General features: G+C 42.1%; 1 protein-coding gene across 1 annotated transcript in view; it reads right to left on the bottom strand.

The window, feature by feature from the left end:
* The window catches only part of LOC122552262 (complement C3-like), a 125,670-nt gene that overhangs the window by 23,617 nt on the left and 84,163 nt on the right, over positions 1-17,890 (bottom strand). The window contains exons 27-33 of the mRNA XM_043694949.1: positions 17,677-17,772; positions 16,071-16,221; positions 14,283-14,452; positions 11,245-11,403; positions 9,309-9,368; positions 6,227-6,317; positions 2,542-2,593 (exon numbers count right to left, since the gene is read on the bottom strand). Of these exons, the coding sequence (XP_043550884.1) occupies positions 2,542-2,593; positions 6,227-6,317; positions 9,309-9,368; positions 11,245-11,403; positions 14,283-14,452; positions 16,071-16,221; positions 17,677-17,772 (779 nt within the window). The remainder of the gene's footprint in view (positions 1-2,541; positions 2,594-6,226; positions 6,318-9,308; positions 9,369-11,244; positions 11,404-14,282; positions 14,453-16,070; positions 16,222-17,676; positions 17,773-17,890) is intronic.

Raw genomic sequence — 17,890 nt, 5'->3', positions numbered from 1 at the left:
ATACCAATATATGCAAAGTATAAAGAGATAAGGTTCTTAAAATGCACTCCTGAAACTGAGCTATATAAATTGAAATGTGGATTACAAAACTAGGGAAGTGGTGTGTAAACTTTATCAATCATTATTTGACCCACAGCTGAGATGATGATTTCCCCTCTGTCAGTGATCCCTCTCACTGAGATTCTCTGGCCCAGCTTCTCACACAATATCGTGGGTAGTTATCATTTCCTGCTGCGCTTGGAAATTCAGCTTTCTCCATGAAACCAATCTATTGGCCTAATGGGTTCTGTTTAGCTGTCAATAAACAACTCTGTGGCAGTATTGAAAATAAATGATCTGGGATGACAGCCAGTATCATCATTGTGCTCACAGGATATGGCGCCTAGACAAAAGGCTTGCAGTCCAGAGGAAATTCTAAATAAAACTTCTAACTTCTGTCTGTGCATACTGATCAACTCTAATGCGGTCTTCTGATCTATCTAACTTCACCCTCATCTAACATCTCTTCATCTCCCGCTCAGTCAGTCGCTCCCCTTTCTATCCTCTCTCAGTTTATCCCCCTTCACTCTTTACCGAGAGAGTGGTGGGGGCATGGAATGCGCTGCCTGTGGGAGTGGTAGAGTCAGAATCTTTGGTGACCTTTAAGCGGCAATTGGATAGGTACATGGATGGGTGCTTAAGCTAGGACAAATGTTCGGCACAACATCGTGGGCCGAAGGGCCTGTTCTGTGCTGTATTGTTCTATGTTCTATGTTCTATGTTCTATGTTCTAAGAGATGAAGAGACTAAGAAGAAAAAGTTGTATTTGATGGGCTCAAGACAGGCAGTATTATCCCCATCGATGTCAGACAAGCATAACTCAGAAGTGTGTTAGAATACGCTCCCCTTGCCTTGAGGGGAACAGCACAAAGACTTTTGTCACTATCCGAGATAAAGCAGCCTATTTGATGAGGACAATAGTCACCTCTCTGAGCATTCACCAACTCCATCATAGTATGCTTTCTGCTAGATACATAGAGCATGTCACCTGGGCTGCTCCAAACTCAAGCCTCTACCATCTAGAAGAGAGACTAGCAGTAGTGCAGGGACACCATTAGCTACAGGTTCCACTCAAAGTACACACAATCCTGACTCAGAACAATGATGCCATTCCTTTGTTGTCAAAGTCCTGCAACTCCCTCTTAAACAGCACTGTGGGTGTACACCAGACAGACTGAAGGATTCTAGAGAGTGGCTGACTATTATTTTCAAGAACAATGAGAGATGGGGGCTGAGGACACCACCTGTGACTTTAGTTAGTTTTGTCAATGCTATAGCTGGGGTTGGTACCCAAACTTTGAGTTCAAATGTGCAGTTGCACTTAAGGTGAGTTCAAATTTCAGAGGTGAGACAGAGGGTTTAAGGGCTGGGGGTTTGGTGATAGTAATTGTAATGGTCTATGGCAATTGTTTTAAAGAAGGTGATGATTGACAATGGCAGCCATTGACAATTGTCAAGTTAACACTGAATCAAGGAATGCAGCATGTGGACCCAGAGGGGATGCTTCATCGTATCAGTCGAAAACGGGAGGTCAGATTTTAGGGTAAGACTTAAAATAGAGATCAAGAGGAATTACTGTGGATCTCAAAAAGATTCCTCTTGGTTACAATATTACTTTAGTTCTTTGAAGTTGCATAATGCAATAATCTTATACTTGCATTTCTGTTCAGAAACTGCTGGAATGAAATTTATCTTTATTAAGAGATGAAGAGACTAAGTAGAAAAAATTGTATTTGATGGGCTCAAGACAGGCAGTATTATCCCCATCGATATCAGACAGGCACAACTCAGGAGTGTGATAGAATACGCTCTCTTTGCCTTGAGGGGAACATGTGGAATCTGTGGAATGCACTACCAATGGCAGGGTGGATGCAGGACCATTGGAGGAGAAAGATAGATAGATTTTCAGTTAGTAACAGGTTAAAAGGTGATTGGAGGGGCCAGGAAAGTGGAACTGAGGCTGACATGTGATCAGTCATGATCCTGTTGAATGGTGGAGCAGGCTTGATGACCTGAATAGCCCACTCCTGCTCAAAATTCTTCAGTTCTAAGATGAATGAGAATACTGGGGCACAGAAGGTGGATCTTATGGACAAGTTATACTTGGATCATCGGTGAAAAGACAAGGAAAGGAAACTAGAGGAAGTTCAGGGTTTGGGCAATGGAAGGTTTGCTTTGATGAGCAACAAGGAAGGAAATGGATCCAGCTAGCTCAGTAGGTGGTTTCATTATTAATAACAGGATGAGCTCCTCACACATGTTGGGGACGATAGTGCAGGAGCAGACAATTTGATCTCAATTAGATATTCTTTGACTTCATGTTCAAAGACTGATTGTTGATTTATATTCAATTGACAACACAAAAGATTGATCCAATATTAATGCAACGTTTCAAGTCTGTGTGAGTTAATTAATTTCCATCTTGGAAACTTGTCCCACCAATTTCCTTGACAATATCAGGTTCCAAAACTAAACGAAATTCTTGAAATCTGTATTTCTTACCGTGTATAGATATTTATTGCCAGAGAATTCAGAGCATGCTGGGGTCGCTTTGCTGTCCCAATGCAAAACAAAAATGGTTATTTTGATTGAGAGCATTTTAATTCACAATTTTACATTTAAATGTGGGTAAAGGATAAATTAAATTGCATTTATTTGCTCTTTTCATGATCTAAAACCATCCTTTATCTGAAATGCTCGGGACCAGCTGGTTTTCGGAATTCAGAATTTTTTTGGATTTCAGAATAAGTGACAGTTTGATGCTGAAATTTTAAAAATTCTTACCGGAGGAGCATGACTCGCTGAGTAAGATGGGCCTTGAGACAGAATCAAGGCCTGCCAACGCTGGGTCATGCCCCCTACCCCCGCACGTCGCATCTGAGTGCCACGCATCAAGTGGGTGGCGACCTGGGTTAACTGTTTGCATGCCAAACAACCTTGTTAATGAGAAAAAGAACTTCACAAAAAAACCTTCAGACTTCGAAGCTTTTCGGATTTTGGAATTATAGGTCGTCTACCTGTATTTTGAGAGGGTTGTAATTCAGTATGGTCCCACAAACACCAATGGTATAAAAGTCCAAGTCAGCTGATCTTCAGCGTTATTTCCAGATAAATGTTAACCAGGAAACTGGGGGAGCTGGACTGTTCCTCTTTAAAGTGTGCTATGCAATTACATCTGCTAGAGTGTGATGACAAGACCCTGATTCAAGATCTATCCGCCATCTACAAGGGACAAGTTAGCACAGTAATGAATAGTCTTCTTTTGCCTGAAGATGTGCAGTGCCCACAATGTTTTAGTACATTCTTCCGGTCAGAGCTGTTCACTTTATCAGCACCTCATTAACCATCTTAACCTTTTACTTTCACCACTAGCAATACATAATGGCAGCAACATGTGACATTTAGATTCCCTACAGTATGGAAACTGGCCCTTCGGCCCAACCAGTCCACACTGACCCTCTGAAGTGTAACCCACCCGGACTCATTTCCCTTTGACTAATGCACCTAACACTATGGGCAATTTAGCATGGCCAAATTCACCTGACCTGCACATCTTTGGACTGTGGGAGGAAGCTGGAGCACCCAGAGGAAACCCACGCAGACATGGGGAAAATGTGCAAACTCCACACCGACAGTCGCCCGAGGCTGGAATTGAACCTGGGACCCTGGTGCTGTGAGACAGCAGTCCTAACTACTGAGCCACCGTGCCACCCATTCCCAAGGCAGCAGGCTCACTCAACTACATCTTCTAAACCCACAACCTATTCCATCTGAACAGACACGTGGGAACAGCAGCAACTTCAAGTTTAGCTTCCAGCCACCCACCATCTTGACTTGAATATATGTTGCTATTCCTTCGCGGGCACTGAGTCAAAATCCTCAGCGTGTACCAACCACGGGATCCAACCATCTTCTTCACATGATCAGCATTTGAACACACAGTCAGCCCAAAAATCATGAAGTAGGGATTCTATAATCCTCTGGCATCAGGTCATTACAAACAGAAAGGTTAATTATGGATAAAGAATTAACTATTTACAGGCTTACTTGAAGTGAGCCAATGAATTATCCTGGGCTGAGGAACTCCTTTGCCTGTTCTTCCTTCCCATTTGCCTTCTCTCCAGCGAGAGACCATTCAACTGCCCCAGCCACCCTCTGTCACCATTGCCAACTGCTGCTGGAGATCGCATTACATTCTCAAAAGCAGTTAGGAGTGGGCATCACACACTGTCAACTTGCTCACACTTACCCTGCATCTAAGAATAAATGAAAAATGCCTCTGCTTCCCAACCAGAGTAAAGTCATACCAGCGTCTAATCTGTCAAAGGCTTGTGCATATTTCACTGAGATAATGGTTTGCCATTCTAACTTCCATGAAATATAGACTACTAAATATTAAAGGGGCTATGGTAGAGTACAGCTTGCCATTAACATAAGGACAAGTGCAAACAGGGTGTGAGGGGCCTTCAGAAAGTGCAGTGGAGGCTTACCAGAATAGCTCCAGAGTTGGGGAATTTTAGTCACTAGCTGAAAATGTGTTGTTGGAAAAGCGCAGCAGGTCAGGCAGCATCCAAGGAACAGGAGAATCGATGTTTCGGGCATAAGCCCTTCTTCAGGCTTATGCCCGAAACGTCGATTCTCCTGTTCCTTGGATGCTGCCTGACCTGCTGCGCTTTTCCAGCAACACATTTTCAGCTCTGATCTCCAGCATCTGCAGTCCTCACTTTCTCCTCGAAGATTTTAGTCACTAACATTGGATGAAAGAAACTGGAGCATAAGGTGGATATATTCTCATCAACCAGTTCAGAGATGCTGTTACTCACTCTTGTAGCAGGTGAGACTTGAACCTGGGTCACCTGGTTGAGAGGGAGGGACATTATCACTGTACCACAAGAACCTCTTAGAGCAAAGGGCATTGAGTGAGGGGAGATTTGATAGAATGTGAAAAATAATGACACATTTAGATCAAGTAGCCAATGAAAACCATGTCCATGAACCTATGGTACAAGGACTACAGGAAAGGATGCGAGGACAAATACAAAGGGTCAGATGTTCAGTGCAGTTTTGGGAAACCAACACCTGACCCACGCCTCAACTGTGTCGCTCAAATAGTGGTTCCAGGAGGCAAGGACTGACTGCCTGGCGCCAGTGAGAAAGGTATGCAGCAGCCACGATGGAGCCCATCACTTACTTGGTGAGTAGAGCAGGCAGCTCCCCAGAGGGGCAGCAACATTAGTCAGGGGTGGGGGAGGGGGCAGGTAAAGTCAAGTTGCAGCACTTGACACAGTTCAAATAGCTGATGAAACAGCAGCTTTCAACAAATATATGGAAGCTTCCTCATGTTCTCACAGTGAACACAATACACACTAGGGTTTTCTGATTTATTTGACCTTTGAAAATGTCAGTACTTATTGCCATCCTGAATTGCCCTTAAAGTAGTAGCTAATTAGACGCAAAAGATGACAATCAGGAGTCAAATGTTCATAACATATTGCTATCTGTTTAGATTCACACATAGGTCAGGCCCAAATAAAGACAGCAGATTTCCTGCACAACCAGAAAGGTTTTCCAATGACTATCTGGTCAGGGAGTCAATCGGGGAGACTAGGACCTGTGGGAACAGCTTTATAATTAGAGGGGGCAATTTAGAACGGAAATGAGGAGACATTTCTTCAGCCAGAGAGTGGTGGGCCTGTGGAATTCATTGCCATGGAGCGCAGGGGAGGCCGGGACGTTAAATGTCTTCAAGGCAGAGATTAATAAATTCTTGATCTCGCAAGAAATTAAGGGCTAGGGGGAGAGTACGGGTCAGTGGTGTTGAAATGCCCATCAGCCATGATTGAATGGTGGAGTGGGCCAAATGGCCTTACTTCCACTCTTCTGTCTTATGGTCTTATGGTCGTTTCATGGTCACCCTTATTAACAATTATGCACTAAATTTATTTTGTTAACTGTTGAAATATTATTCAGACCTCAAGTTTACATATCCAATAACATGACCATGAATATTACCAATTCATTAACTACCTCTCATCATTTAGGTTGGATTCCAATGCTACAGAGCAAACAGAAGTATCTCATCATATTTTTTGATTGGGGGACAAGAGACGCGAGAATGTTTCTTCTTGTGATATTGCCAGGTAAGTTCCCGGCAAGAAGTAACAAGCGCGGGACAGCCTGTACTCACTTTGAGGCACCTCTTCCACAGTAACGCGTAAATCAAAGTTCTTGCATTCTTTGGCTACCTTCGATAATTGAGCATAGTAACGAGTTAAAACCTGTACAGCAAAAGAAAAATGGTAGTCACTTAGGAAGGCATTACATGCGAAATAATGACATCAGTCAAATCTTCTCATGTCCAGGGTAGAGGAATTAGCAAGAGTATCTGTGTTGCATATCGGGATACAGTGGGATCCCCGCATAGCCAAATGCGTGGGTCATCCAAATGGGTAATGGGCAGATTTGTACTACCCAGAATCCTCCATGAATGTCTCCAACACTGAGCTAAGGGTTGGAGATCTAGGTCACGTGGACTCTGGAGTCATGTGGGAAATCAAGCAGGGAGATGTTGAGCTGATTGGAACTTAGGTCAGAGGGATTAGCCAGTGCAACTGAATTGAACAGCGCTATCAATTCCCGTAACCACGCCCTCACAAACCAACTGAAATCCAATCAAACACTGACCTGATTCCCCAACCTGAACTGACTGTCCAACAGCCCTACTCCCTCCCCTCTCCCTTTTGTAAATGAGTGCCATTTGTACCTTTACTGTAAAGGTTTTAACATGCCCCACACCTATTTGCGTACTCCACTCACCCTCTCGTAGTCCTGCCCACTCACTCACCCGCTCCTCATTCACTCATTAACCACTCATTGGCCACCCATTCACTTGCATACCAACGAGTCTATCGACAAACTCTCAATCATTCTTTAAAAAGCATGACACCTCTAATAATTTGAATGCAGTAGCTCATGGTGTGAAAAGAGAGCACTGCTCTCTCCTTCCGTCCATCATCACCCTGGATAGGTTGTACTGCACCTTATCTGCTTCAGGCAAGATTGGAATCCCTAGCTGAAAACAGGCAGGAAACTTTGCTACCAATGGCAATTCACTCTGAGTGGAAGATCTGGGGCACTATCATTTGCACAATCCCTCCCAAGTCACCCTAATTTGGAATGTTATTTCTATTCCTCAATTGTCACTGGTTCAAAATCTGGAATCTGCAACGCATGGACATTAAATTACAGAGTTGTTACAGCACGGAAGGAGGTCACCGTGCCTGCACTGGTTCTATTATCTAGGACCAATCTCCTGCATTTCCCCATAATCCTGCACTGAGAGTGTGGTGCTGGAAAAGCACAGCCAGTCAGGCAGCATCCAAGGAGCAGGAGAATCGACGTTTCGGGTATGAGCCCTTCATCAGGAATGAGCATCATTCAAGCCTTCATTCCCGTTGAACGGCTTATGCCCGAAACGTCGATTCTCCTGCTCCGCAGATGCTGCCTGACCTGCTGTGCTTTACCAGCACCACACCCTCGACTCTGATCTCCAGCGTCTGCAGTCCTCACTTTCTCCCATAATCCTGTGCACCATCTCTCTCCAATTAATCATCCAATGCCTTCCGGAATGCCTTAATTGAATCGAACCTGCCTCCACTACATTTCCAAGCAATGCACCCTAATTACTCGCTGCACGAAAGGGCTTATTTTTCTGACAAAACCCTTTCTGTGCTTGCTCATCACTAACAGGGTTGGAGTGACATCTCACATCATCTCAAGGGAAACTTGGAAAGGTCAATCCAAATTGCCAGTCAAACTGCTGCCCACATCCCAAGAATAAATTAGAAAGCTGCTCACTTGGTCTGTAGAAGCATTTTCAGATTAGATTCCTTCCAGTATGGAAACAGACCATTCGGCCCAACAAGTCCAAACTGACCCTCCGAAGAGTAACCCACCCAGACCCATCCCCTTACATTTACCCCTAATTAATGCACCTAACACTGTGGGCAATTTAGCATGGTCAAATTCACCTGATCTGCACATCTTTGGACTGTGGGAGGAAACCGGAGCACCCAGAGGAAACCCACACAGACACAGGGGAGAATGTGCAAACAGTTGCCCGAGGCTGGAATGCAGTGCTAACCACTGAGCCACCGTGTCACCCCGACCATGTGTGATACAAAAAGAAAACAACCATTTCTGAAACAAATGCATCTTTTTCAACTGAAATCTTCCAAAAGCTGGAATTCTCTGTTGAAGGAGTTTGTTCCTGTTTTGCAAAGGAGCCCGGGTGGTTTTCTGCACTACCACAGCCCAGTTTGGCCTGAATTTATCTTCGATTGATGCTTTAATAGTACAATGCAATTATTTTCTGTTCGACGCAGAATAGTTTAGGTGTTCTAGTCTCAATGCAGTTAAGATGGATTCAAGGCAGTAGGGAGAAGATGCAACAGCGATTCACCAGAGTTATCCCAGAGCTGAGTGGAGGTACTATTCTTGAAAAGGGAAGGTTACTGGGTGACCTGTTTGAGGCGTTTCACAGAGTTGATGGGGCACAGAGAGAACCCATTATTTCTGCACTCGCTCTCTGAGCATTTTAACTTTGTACTAAGCTGCTGCTCTTTCCCCATACTGCTTCTGCTTAAAATAACCAGCCAATGGTTTCACCAGTGCCTCAGTTGAATACGCCTCCACTTTATTTCCAAGCAGTGCGTTCCAACCTTAACACTGTTTGAAATAGCTTTTCTCTCACCTCACACTTGCATCTTTCGCTGTCCATTCTGGGTTCTCGACCCTTTTACAAGTGGGAACACTTTCTCACTATCCAATCTGCCCAGGTTTCTCATGATTTTGAAACCTTCCAACAGAACTCTTCTCAGCCTTCTCTCCAGTCTCAACTTCTCCAACCTTTCCTCATAACATTCCTGGAACATTGCTTGCAAACCTCTTCCACACTCTCTCCAATGCACTCACCCCCTTCCCTATAGTACGGTACTCAGAACTGTACAAAACTCCGGCTGAAATTGAACCAGCATCTTCGACAATTTCAGCATAATCTCCTTGCTGTTGTACTCTATTCCCCATTTGTGAAATCAAGAATACTGTATCATTTATAAACAGCCTTCCCTTCCTGTCCTGTACTACCAAGTGACTACTTGGATACCATTTAACATACCATCCTCAGCCATGAAGGGATCACTACAACATGAACTAAAATCTGCTGGCAATACAGAGCTCTCAAATAATCAGCGTTTGGAACCAACACTCACCTTCAACGTTCCTTGACCTTTTCCTTTCGCTTTCACTGTAAACTTCCCAATGTTCTTCATCTGAAACGTGGAGAATGCAGATTAGCCATTTACCCAGATATCATGCCAACTTAACACAACAAAAACTGTAAAGGAATGAATCATTCCTTTGATTCGTCAATGAGAATGGCTTCATTTTTTAATGGTCAGTAAAACTGGGAATGTCAAGAAAAAATGGAAAGGCTCTCTGTTGGTTTTCAATCTTTGTTCTCAGGAAGACATGGCCATGGGAATTAAAGGGAGCCTCCTTTTACATTACTGTAATCTTTGAAGTGATGGTGGTCTCACCGTGGTACCATTACATCAGGATTTAAGTGCAAAGTAAGATGGTCCAACTCTTCTCATTCATCACACTGGTGGTTGTTTACTAGGGTGAGCGTTACCGTTCAGGCAAATATGGTGAATTGCTGCAACACAACATTTACTTCATATACCTCAGTTCCGTGAAGATTGAGGAGTTCAATCTAAAGTCTGAGTGCCAAACAAGCAAACTGCTTTCTCTCAGACGCTCAGTTTGCTTGAGTGATGCGTGGTTCCACACATAAAGCTGTATACAGGTGCTGCATCCAACTTGAGTTTCTTGGATGCTGGAGAGATTTTGGGGAATCAGCAAGGGAACCAGTTAAGATGGAATGCAGTCTCATACCTGCTCTGAATAATGGTCAGCGAGTCCAAAACGTTAGTTCTGTTTTCTCTCTCCACAGACGTTGCCAGGCTTGTTGGGGTTCTCCAGGAATTCCTGTTTCAGGTTTCCAGCACCCATAGTTCATTGCTCTACATTATGTTAATCTCTCTGGTCTGGTTGTAAGGTTTGGTCCACTTTTAGCCTCATCATGTATCAATGATAGGAACTGAATAATAGTGAGTTCATGGAGGACCGACAGGGGTATACTGAGATTTTTCTTGTTAGAGACGGTCATTGCCTTACATTTGTGGCAGAAATGTTTGTTGGCTGCAGCCTTGTGGTTCCTGGTGAACAGGTCCTGCTCCTCGGATGCTGCCTGACCGGCTGTGCTTTTCCAGCATCACACTTTTCAACTCTGAGCCCAGCATCTGCAGTGCTCACTTCCTCCCCACAGCTTTGTGGTTGTAGGGTACGGGTGTATGTTGTTGTGGGCAGCTTCAAACGTTCCAGGAATTGTGAATGGGGTGAAACACTTGCGAAACTGTCAGCAAAAAGACTCCACCTTCTCACTACTTTCCAGTTCATATTACCATAAGTTGAGGAAACGTCACAGACCAGAAACAGACTCAAGAGGCTGAATGGCCTATTCCTGTTCCTATACCCCTGTGAAATAGTATTTGATTCTGATTCTACAGGTGTTGCCGGATCTACTGAATATTTCTCACATTTTGCCATTTTTATTTGATCAAGTCAGCATTTTCAGAATGTGGTTTTTGAAGGTGCTGTTGCAGGAATCTAGAAGCCTGGACAAACAAACTTGAGAGACAAGTTCAAATACCTGCTCCAGGAGATATGAGATGCTTTGTGAAGATTTCCGCTCCACTACAGTGACCTCACCATGCAAAACTGTCAACTCCTGAGATAGCCGACACTGAAATTGTCGGCTGAGCAAAACGGGATTTAAGCAACATAGCTCCTGGAAACATGTCTGCAGTGCATGTTCATGAAGTCGGATGAATGAAGATGCTGTGAAACATAAATGCAGGCGCAGACCAGGAGGAATGAATGACCCAATTCTCCACAGCCAACTCACCGCAACATAATGCAAAGTGGGTTAATACACTGGAGACAGCAGTATTACACTGAGAAACAGGTGCAAATGCAAAAATTCCAATGTATATGCTCAAAACAACAGTAAGCACAAATGCCCATTTAGGGTAGATCAAACATAATTGTGTTAAAATAAACTTTCAACATTATGCAATAACTAACCTCTTCTGTTTTGGTGATATATCTATTTGCTGAGCTAAAATGCCATGGAACAGGAAGTGCCCGGCCAGGAATGTTTACGACAACATCCAAATCAATTTCCTTCTCTTGAGGGATATTTGCCTGGTAATCAGTCAGAGCTTGTAAAACAACCATTGTCACCTTCGTTTGGAAGGAGGATGGTGAAAAGAGGGAAAAATATTGTCAAATATATTTAAGTTAGTGAAAGTTGAAAATGTCTTGTTAAAGCAATAAGACTGAGTAATCAATTTCTTTTTGAGCTTCAATTACAAGTCTTGGAGAAAAATCAAGAGGTACCAGGAGAAATCTTCAAAAATGGCAAAACTTATGACCCTACCTGACATTAATATTTTACAAGTCAGATCAGACGTTTATCGCACAAAAGAAAATCAAGTGAAATAATTACATAAAACGCAAGTTTCAAACTTTGGAAAAATACAGTAAAGTTATAATGACATTAAATCCAAAGACACCCCTTCACTTCCAGATCAAATTCCCTTCTAGAAAATATCCATAGCACTTACTTTAATTCCAACTTCACCTCAAATCTTAAGAATCTAATAACCTTTTCCTAGAGTCTAAAACTTTCTGAGCTCCAAATAATCCCTTCAGAATTTTAACCAAATATCTCTGGTCTGGAATTTTGACTAAATCCTTTACTCTGAGATAATCTACTTCTTAACAGTTCTAACTAACTACCTTCCTCAGGAGTAACTGCTTTGCACACCTGACTTCAATCAGGTCCACAGAGCTGCCAAACCGAATAATGAAAAACATGTTTTTCTTCAAGTTATGGGTATTTTCTTTAACCAAAAGGAAAAAAAGTCAATTTTTAAACTGAAGCCAAAAGCATAACTATTTACATTGCTTAGTCATAAAGCTTTCAATGCAAACACATTCCCATTAGCTCTTTGGGACTATCTTTGTCAGTGTTCTTTCTGTTAAAAGTCATAATGGCTACAGGAAAACGTACAAGTTAATCATTAAACCCTTCAGACACAGAAAACCCAGATGCCCCTTGGAAATTAGTGGTGAGCTGCCTTCATAAACAACTGCAGTCCATGTAGTGCATATACACCCAAAGTACTGTGGAGTGGGAATTCTGGGCTGAGTGTAATTTCAAATCAGGGTGGCATGTGACAAGGAAGGAACTCGTAGGTGTGATATTCCAATGGACCTCCTGCCCTTTATCTTGTCGGTGCTAGATCACAAATCTGCAACTTGTGCAAGTGATAGAATAATAATTTTACGCTGTTTCATATGAATGATCACTTTTGATGCGTTCTGACCTTTCAATCATTTTCGCCTCTGGTTGGAGGGAAACTTGTGGGTGAGTGCCCTTTCTTACAAGCTACAGTGTATACCTACTGGGGAAGTGAAATGCTGACAAATAAAACTGGATTGTATTGTCAAGTTAAGAGGTAATAATTCTTTACATTTATGAAATAACTGTATGTATCAATTGGTTACTGAAAACTGTGTCAGCTTGACTCAGGTAGATGCATTTTTTTTAATGTGTAGGCTGACTAAGTACTGAATTAGACTGATCAGTGCAGCACTGTAAGAGGTGGCTGCATTATAAGGAATCCATCCCTTCTGGAATAAATAAAACTAGCTCGTTTCATTGTGTTTGAAAGACTAGGTGAAAGATTTCCATTGAAATTCAGTAAGAGAGATGGTACTGATCAGTGGAATCACTGCTAAATCTCATTTCAACTTTGCAATTCCCATCAACATTTTGGGTGTGCAGAAATCTGGTCAGAGGTTCTCGAACATTTTGAAAGTGGTGGAAGTACGCTATCCAGTCTAGTTGCTGTCACTTGACCTCAGTAACCATAGATACAAGGTTTAACAGTCTGACAACATTGCAGAAGCAGGTGGAGTGTGTCAAGAGTAAATGATTAAGTGGGCCAATATTTCATTAGTTAGGCCACTTTTGGAATACTGCATTCAATTCTGGTCTCCGTGCTTTAGGAAGGATGTTGTGAAACTTGAAAGGGTTCAGAAAAGGTTTACAAGAATATTGCCAACGTTGGAGGGTTTGAGGGTGAGGCTGAATAGGCTAGGGGTATTTTCCCTGGAGGGGTAACCTTATAGAAGTTTATAAAATCATGAGGGCATGGATAGAGTGAATAGACATGGTCTTTTTCCCTGGGGTAAGGGAGTCCAAAAGTAGAGGGCATAGGTTTAGGGTGAGAGGGGAAAGATTTAAAAGGGACCTAAAGGGCAACTTTTTCACACAGAGGGTGGTACGTGTATGGAATGAGCTGCCAGAGGAAGTGGTGGAGGCTGGTACAATGACAACATTTAAAAGGTTTCTGGATGGGTATATGAATAGGAAGGGTTTGGAGGGATATGGGCAAGTGCTGGCAGGTGGGACTAGATTAGGTTGGGATATTTTGGACAAGTTGAACGGAAGGGTCTGTTTCCATGCTGTACACCTCTATGACTCTTTCCTTTCATGACTATCTGAGAAAACATTAGCTGGGCGTTCATTGCAACAGGTTCCTGGCTCCATTGCAGTCAGGTGATGACCATGCTTTCTCCAGGTGAGCCTCCCAAATATCCTGACAGAATTATTAAAGTGAGCCTGATGCTTGTAAACATTCTAGATCAAGAACACATCGTTATAGTGAGGGGAAGCCCACGCACTCTTTCACAGCATTGTGCAATTGTCCTTCTTTACCACACTTTGGGATTCTCTGGGTGTTCTGGTTAACCCTGCTCCACAAACAACATCCAAAAAACAAACACAAAAACATGATTTTTCTCAGGTTTATCAGATCTTGTGGCTCTTATACACTACAATGGTTTGAAAACATTTCTTGAAAACATTGCCCAATGAACTCCCTTAGCTGCCTGAAAGATGGGCTGAACATCTATAAAAAGCCTTCTTCTTTAGAAGCCTTTGGTGATTTCTTGTTTGATAGCAACACAACAGACAGGTTTAACATCTCACTCTCCAAGATTCCTGCTAAACATTGCTAATTTTCCAAAGAGTTTTTGACAAATGTTGCCACCTGTGTGCTTCTGTAGCCACCTTCAAACTTGCTCCTTTGAGACAACCATTTCACTAATTTGCCGGCTTTGTCAAATTCCTTCAAGTGCACAAGAGTGAGAAGGGAATATCCTGTAGTCTCAACTGTGTAGAAAGAGTTGTCTTCACCGGTATCAGTCCAGTATGATTGGTCTAAAAGGTATAGAGAAAGAATTTAAAATGGTGATCATTCAAAGTAAGTGTGTCAATCATTTCAAATTTGATTTTATTGTCATGTGTACTCAAGTTCAAAAGTACCACACATAGCATCATCTTAGGTACAAGTATGTAAGTACAGAATCTTAAGTACAATGTAGAAAGAAGGGACAGTTAAAAGTTAATGTTGCAGTAATTATGGGATAGCATAAAACATATGAAAAAAAGGTTGAAAGTTACACATTGCAGACCTTCTTGGGTTTGAAGAGAAAATAAAGAAATTAAACTTTAAGTTCAAACATTTCTTAAGTCCTTGGCTGGTAATAAACTGGTCAAGAGTATGGTGCTGGAAAAGCACATCAGGTCAGGCAGCATCTGAAGAGGAGGAGAGTCGACGTTTTGGGCATAAGCCCTTCATCAGAATACTTTCATCTGATCTGCAGCACCTGCAATCCTTACTTTCTCCTGGTGATAAACTGGTGTATGGTTCTCTTCCAAAAACAAACTTCCTTGGAGCGAATGTTTTATCTTGTTCAGGCAGACAGGTACCTTACCTCCTTTCAAGTGCATTCCCAAGGAGACTGGGATTAGAATTCCAGGGGCAAGGCACTCCTGGGGAATTCCTCATCCCTTCTGAACAAGTGGCAAAGAGAGCAGTAGACACAAAATCAACAGCCTCCTGTTTTGGAGCTTCGAAAAATTAGGCATAAATAATTCATTGGACAACGAACAGTAGGTATTCACTTTAAAATGAAATTTTGTTGATTTTGTTTTTTCTTCAGCCAACACAAAAAGCAACAGAAAGTGTTTCGCCACTGAAATGTTCCAGCAACACATTCAGGATTCCTGCTAAGTTTCAAAACAATCTACAGTAAGGGACAATTATTTTGCTTTTCTCTCTGCTTATGAAGCTTCTGGTTAGAGACACAAATGAAGAAATATTATATTTACAATCATTAACACAGCCAAAGGGCAGATTCAATCTCCTCCTCTTCCTCCATCTCATTAGTCAGAACATACTAGGCTTCCTAAACCAATAACAGTGCTGGAACTGAAGTTACCATCTACTGACATCATGGTAAATGTCTAAAAAGACTTACTAGTACTATTTTCTGCTCAAGCCTCTCTGTATCTGCCTCCCAATCTGAGCCCAACTGATACTGGGAGCTGTAGCATGGATGTTCTAGTGTTGGTGACCCAGAAAACAATATTTCACAGACATGAAACAGAATGGACTGAAACTAACTATCAGATGTATTGCCAAATACGGTTATCACCCAGTCAACTCTGACACAGTGGAATACAAACTGAGGCATGGCGAAAACCAGGCTGCTGCTTTGTCATGAGCCACTTTCACAATACTAAATAAACCAACTTCACTCCTGAACCTTCAATTACTGATCAGTTAAAGAGACAACGGTCACTACTTCATCAGTGCAGTGATTTCAGAACTTGAGTTCAGGTTTCAGGATTGTAGCTTGCCTTTCTTCATCCTCAGCTTACATTAACTTTCATTTACTGAAAGATTCCCCAAATTTACACAGCTAAACAAAATGTCAATACAAAGATTCGGAACTATGGGAAAAATGTGTACACTGCTACTAATCAGACTTACCTCCTGAAGCAAATTTCATCAGGGTGTTCAGTTTGTTGATTTTCAATAATGAGAGTGCATAGGCTGTTATTGCCACAGAATATGCCCTCTTCAGATTATCAATGCGGTTTTTCAGGTATTCTGCTGCTTTTGTGATACTGTCTTTATAATTCTGAAATTAACAAATCAAAATTAAATCAGAAAACTTTCCAATGAAATTTCATCAATTGTTACCAACTGGTGTATTGAGAAAATCTTCATGTTGGCAATATTAATTAAAACGCAAAATCAGTTCTAACCTGGTTATTTCTCAGGATCTTGTTGGACTTTGAATAAGATATGAAAAGTTGAAAATAATAAGTTTCCCCATAAGTTTTTTTTTTATTTATATGGAGTCCATCACAATTAAAAAGTATTGTAGGAAGATCTACTACATAGACGCATAGAATGGACACTAAGGAAGAGTGAAGAATTTGTAGATGGAATTTAGAGAGTCATAGCACTTTATGCAATACTGTACGAGAAAATAATCTAATAGTGATGCCTTTATACTCACATAAAGACAGCAAGTGAGGCAGGCTATAAAACAGCTGTTTATAAGAACTATAGAAATCAACTATGCTCAACATCTCGGAATCACCAAATCCTACAGTATCATTCTTCATAATGCAGGAACAGCTTTACAAAACCAACATTGAATGAATGTGGAGTGCTGTTCTTCTCACCCACCTTTATCGCTCTCAATGACCTAACTTTCAGTCTCACCCATACCCTTCCATTTAACCCCAGCCATCAATTCCACTTCTCCCTCTGCACACCCTTCCTCACCTCCAGCCTACTGCTCCCAATCCCTTCTGTTACTGATTTACCTCCCTTATTCTATTGCCCATCCTCCTTATACAGCTCCGCACCACTCTTCCCCAGGGCTCCAATCTCTCTTTTGATCTTTAGCGTCCGTCATCAGTTTCACTTTTCCCTGCATCCTTCAGGCTGAAAGATTTTTACTCATCAAGCGTTGAATAGGCAAAGTGGTAGTGTCTCAGCATGGGCATTCAGACATGTGCCCTGTTCACTCAGATCTCAGTAGGCAGGGTCAAGTTTAGCAATAGTTCCTCGAGTTGAGTAGCTAGTAATTACTTCCAAAGTTTATGTGCTGAATAATTGCCACTTAGGTGACATTACCAATTTCCCCAGGGCAGGATTGACTGGTACGAGAAGTCCTAGTTTGAAGATATTAGGAGGAAGGTTTAAAGGAGACCTCAGAGGTGGGTTCTTTACGCAGAGAGCTGTGAATGCATGGAATGCATCGCCAGTTGAGGTGGTGGAAGCAAAGTCACTGGGGACATTTAAGCGACTGCTGGACATGCACATGGATAGCAGTGAGTTGAGGGGTGCGCAGGTTAAGTTACTATATTTTACATTAGGATTAAGTCTCAGCACAACATCGTGGGCCAAAGGGCCTGTTCTGTGCTATACTTTTCTATGTTCTATGTTCTATGGTTGACTGCAGTGGACTTAAGAAACAATTAAATTTTCAGTAGCGATAGTAGGAAATTGAAGATAAATTCAGTAATATTGCCTTGTAGACTTGCATCTTATCTTACATGAACAGAGGAGGCTCCTTTACCTCGACAAAAGGTGAACAAATAATATCAGCCTCAAACATTGCAATGAGCACAAACGCAGTTAAGGAAGCATCATTTTCAGATCCACCAAGTTCCCCCTAAAGAAAACAAACACACAAGACATAAAACATCTCATTCAGACACTTCCTCACATTAGAATTAGTCCTAATGTGTAAGCAGTTAAATGGATTGCTCAGCCAAGATTTGATTTAAAAG

This window comes from Chiloscyllium plagiosum, chromosome 8, assembly GCF_004010195.1.
Source record: "Chiloscyllium plagiosum isolate BGI_BamShark_2017 chromosome 8, ASM401019v2, whole genome shotgun sequence".
Classification (NCBI taxonomy): Eukaryota; Metazoa; Chordata; class Chondrichthyes; order Orectolobiformes; family Hemiscylliidae; genus Chiloscyllium; species Chiloscyllium plagiosum.
The sequence above is the reverse complement of the archived record's forward strand: the minus strand, read 5'-3'. Positions and strand labels throughout refer to the sequence as shown.